The 4,284-nt window shown below is 40.0% G+C and overlaps 1 protein-coding gene across 1 annotated transcript; it reads right to left on the reverse strand.

Moving 5' to 3' along the window:
- Positions 1-2,051: 2,051 nt before the first annotated feature.
- On the reverse strand, positions 2,052-3,965 carry LOC143918175 (uncharacterized). The gene is made up of 6 exons (XM_077439929.1): positions 3,829-3,965; positions 3,616-3,719; positions 3,333-3,531; positions 3,102-3,257; positions 2,800-3,021; positions 2,052-2,283 (listed from the first exon to the last, which is right to left on the reverse strand). The coding sequence occupies exons 1-6, from the start codon at positions 3,892-3,894 to the stop codon at positions 2,104-2,106; spliced, it is 927 nt and encodes a 308-aa protein (XP_077296055.1). The 5' UTR covers positions 3,895-3,965; the 3' UTR covers positions 2,052-2,103.
- Between the last annotated feature and the right edge of the window lie 319 nt (positions 3,966-4,284).

Below are 4,284 nucleotides of genomic sequence, written 5' to 3' on the forward strand. Positions count from 1 at the left end.
GTTGATAGTCGGCGGCGTCAGCTTTCGCCGGCGGGTGAAAAAGATCGACTCCGTCTTCTGCTTTGCAAGCGACAGTCCCGCTCCGTCTATCCAATTGGATACCCTTCTGAGTGCCTAGTTAGTGTGCAGCTCCAGCCACTCGGGTTTTCTTGCCGACACCAGAATTCCGATGTCGTCCGCGAATCCCACCACGAAGGCTCCTTCTGGCAGCTCGATTCGGAACACTCCATCATACATGACGTTCCACAGGGTCGGTCCGAGAACCGATCCCTGGGGAACGCCTGCCGTCACTCGATACGTCCCTTTCTCGCGTCCGTCCCCCGTGGTGTACTCTAGAATCCTTAATAGCTTTGCACGATCCTCAGCAGGTAGTCTGGAATTCTGCCGTTCACCTTCAATGCCTTCATCACTTTCTCCCATTTTGCCGTATTAAATGCGTTCTTCACGTCCAGTGTTATCAGCGCGACGTGGTTACTGGCTTTTAGCTCGAGATACGATTGTATACTTTGCAGGAGGAGTTTCTCCAGTAGCTTTCCGAGACCGTCAAGCATGCACAAGGGTCTGTAGGAGGACGGATCGTCGGACGGCTTGCCGATCTTTGGGAGGAGAACTAGGCGCTGCCGCTTCCATTTCTCGTGGAATTTTCCAGTCTTCAGGCTTCCATTGAACAGACGGAGTAGTATGGCGGGAGTGCATTCTTCAATCGCGAGTATGGCTTCGTTTGGAATCCCGTCGGGGCCGGGTGCCTTGCCGCTTTTCAGCTCTCTGCACGCGTTCGTCAATTCGCTCTCTGTGATGGTCGGAATTTCAGCCTCGTCGATCTCCCACGTTTGAGATGGCATGTTCTCGTGCTCTGGAAATAGCGTGGTGACGGTTTTTCTCAGGTTTTCAGCCACGGGATTCATCCTTGCCGCTTTTGTCTTGTCAGCTTGCTGGCAACTATTTTGTAGGGCAGGCCCCAAGGGTCACCGTCGACCGACTCTATGAGGCGATCCCACGACTGCGCTTTACTTTTCTGGATAGCATGCGTCATCGTCTTTCTTGCTTCTCTGTATGCTTGAAGGGCCGTTTCGGGGTCTCTGTCAGGCCTGGTTCTGGTGCGTTGCGCTCTCCGGCGTGCTTTCAGGCATTCTTTCCGGAGATTGGCAATTTCTTCGTTCCACCAGTACGCAGGTCGTCTTCCCCTGTTTTTCCTTCTCGTCATGGTTGCATCACACGTTCTCTTTATGGCATCTGTCATTTGTTCGACAAGGTCTCCTTCCGCTTCCTCGAGTGCCTCGTATTTGCGTGCGAAATGCTCCGAAAAGGCGCCCTTGTCGAATTTCCGCGTTGCCCATCCTTCGATTTTCGGTGATGGCGGTGTCGCAGCGCGAATTTAGCCTGGCCATCATCTCAGCGAGTATCATTCCCCTGCGGTCGATTTTGCTGCATCCCCATTCCGGTGCCTTAGCGTTGAAGTTTCCGGCCACGAGGACGCTTCCCGGTTTCCTTCGCACGCTTTCTTCGAGTTATTTTATGTGTTCGGTGAATTCCTCCAGTGGTGCGTTCGGAGAGTAGTAACAGCTGTAGATGCAAAATTATTGCTAATTCACACCCACGCCGAGCCTGTTAGCTGTTCGCCTACTTCGGTGACTGCTACCTACTCTGTTCCCGGGCATGTGCACCGCTGCTCTCGATGAAGCGTCGGAATACTAGGTACCGGGACAGCGGTTGTACTGCTCACTGATGATGGCGACGTCTGCCTTTTTCTCATGCGCAGCCTTTCGGTACTAAACATAAACGCAATCACCGAGCTATACTGCTGGCTTGGTGGTTTATGGCAACATTTAAAGAAAACAACTACTCCTAGATACATTGACAAGTTGAATATATTATGTTATTATTGACATGAAACTTCTTAATTTGAAATAGCAGGCAAATGCTTCTTCTTTTACTGTCATATTGTAAATAAGTAGTTATTTACTATTTCTTGTAATTTTTCCGCTATTGGAAGTCCGAAGTTTATTAATCACTTCAGAATTTTAAATAATTTAAAAGACTTTTATATTTTTACATCAAAATCATTTATTCTTTATTTAAATGAAAGTGTACATCAAAATGTAATTATGGGTTGAATGCATGTGCTTCTGTGGCACACTCGTCATAGAGGAAGCGATTATTGATTAAATCGTTAATAATTTGATTGGAGATGGCATTATTCATGGCACACAATACTTCATATCGTGCTTTACGCTTGGGGCAGCAGCAAACAGAAACTGAATTATTCAATAACATATAACACGTCTGCAAAGAGATAACATAACATAAGATATGTTAAATATAAGATAAAATATGATATAGTAAACATAAACATAGGATATGGCTTCCATCCCCCCTACCCTACTACTTATATTATCAGCCTCGGATTTCAATCTAAGTTTTTTCCATGTTGTCATCCCTATTTCATTTTCATTTTTCTAAGACTATAATTTATCTCAGGTTATAATAAATCATCGAATAAGCAAACGCATTGTGGACAAAATCCTTAAATTGCTTTTAATTTTACATTAAAACTAAAATTTATATGTTATTATTCAGTGAAGCTTCGTCCAAAATTTTAGAGATGTTGTTTGTATATTTAATATGTTATGTCACTTTTATCTAGATTTATGATTCAAGCCATACAATTTTGAAACTCCATATATGTTTTTGAATTTGAATTTTGAAATCATCATAGGTATAGCTTTTTTACACTGATTTATCTTTTTGCTTTTGCTTCTCATTTCCTATCACTTTACTGTATTAGAGTATTCGACTTACCTCAAGCCATACGTTCATATTGTATGCTTGCAATCCTTCTTGCATTTCCTGAGATAAATTTATAACGAATGCAGCAGCTATTAAATTGTCCACGTAGTTACTAGAGCTGTACAAGTCCAAAATTCCCTGGTATATGCAGCACGGTAAATTTTGCCCTCTCAAATTCAACAGTTCCTGCACCGCATACACTCGTCCACGACCATAGCATCTTGAAGATAAAAACTACCAAAAAAATTTTTTTTTTCTGAAAAAGTATTTTACTAAGGTGATCGATGTGAAAAATATATTTGGTGCTATATTACCGCTACATCAGGTGCGTTCTCACACCCAAGGTTTGTAAGGGAGGCTGATTCCAACATGAGACAAAGGCTGCTCACGCTTGCACCAGTTTGACGGAAACTCGCTACTGATGCATTAGCATCGCGTGTAGTTAACCAATTCACCGTAGCATTTATATTCTAAAGTTCAGTTATTTTTAAAATATTGGTTATTTTAAATGTGTAAAAATTGAATATCCACCTTGCAAAACTTACGAGAGCAAACAGGCATAGAGATGGGTATTGAGAGACTTGACTCAAAACAGGAAGTAGCCAACTGACAAAGCCATAGTAAATACCAAGTTCACTGGGAGAGTCTGTGTTTACATGTTCCAATATTCTGTTGATAAAATCTCTGGCAGTAGCAGATAATGGTGGAAGCAAATTTGACCTTAGCACAGCTTCAACTAGGAGTCTAAAATTATATATGCAAATAAATTTATACAATTTTGTTTGTAAAAGGATTTTTTTTCACCAATAATTTATTTTTTGACCAAACCTTTGTTGGGTCCTTGCAACGACCGGATTAGTATAGTCATAGTTTAACGTTGTGTTAGGACAGTAATAGTTCTTCTTTCTGCACGTCACTGTGGCATCGGCGTTCTAAAATGATATAATACCAATATTAAATCTCATTGTTCATTGATTAAATCTCGTCGATTCACTTTTCTATATTAATTTTAAATAAAATGAAAGCAATATAGTTACATACGTGGAGGTGAAACGCAACTAATAATACCAACAATGCAGCAAAGCAAACTCCACTTGGGTTGTTCATTGTTAGAGAGTTTTGTGTACTTAGATTGTACCTCAAATAGACACAATGATACTAATTAAAGTCGAATTTCCTCGTTTATATACGAATTTAATATTGTTTTATGGCAAAAACGTGCAATAAGATAAAGAAAAAAGCGTGCAAAATGTATAATATTTAATTATATTTAATAGGGCGCTTACAGATAACATATTCATGATGGCATAAATAATGTTAATGTTATACATATACATATGTACATACATACATATGTGTGAAAATAAATAAATTCAACGTATGATTTCATTTATGGGTACCTACATATATAAAAATCTATATATATATATATATATATATATATATATATATATATATATATATATATATATATATATATATATATATATATATATA

The sequence above is a fragment of the Arctopsyche grandis genome, chromosome 1 (genome assembly GCF_051622035.1).
Source record: "Arctopsyche grandis isolate Sample6627 chromosome 1, ASM5162203v2, whole genome shotgun sequence".
NCBI lineage: Eukaryota > Metazoa > Arthropoda > Insecta > Trichoptera > Hydropsychidae > Arctopsyche > Arctopsyche grandis.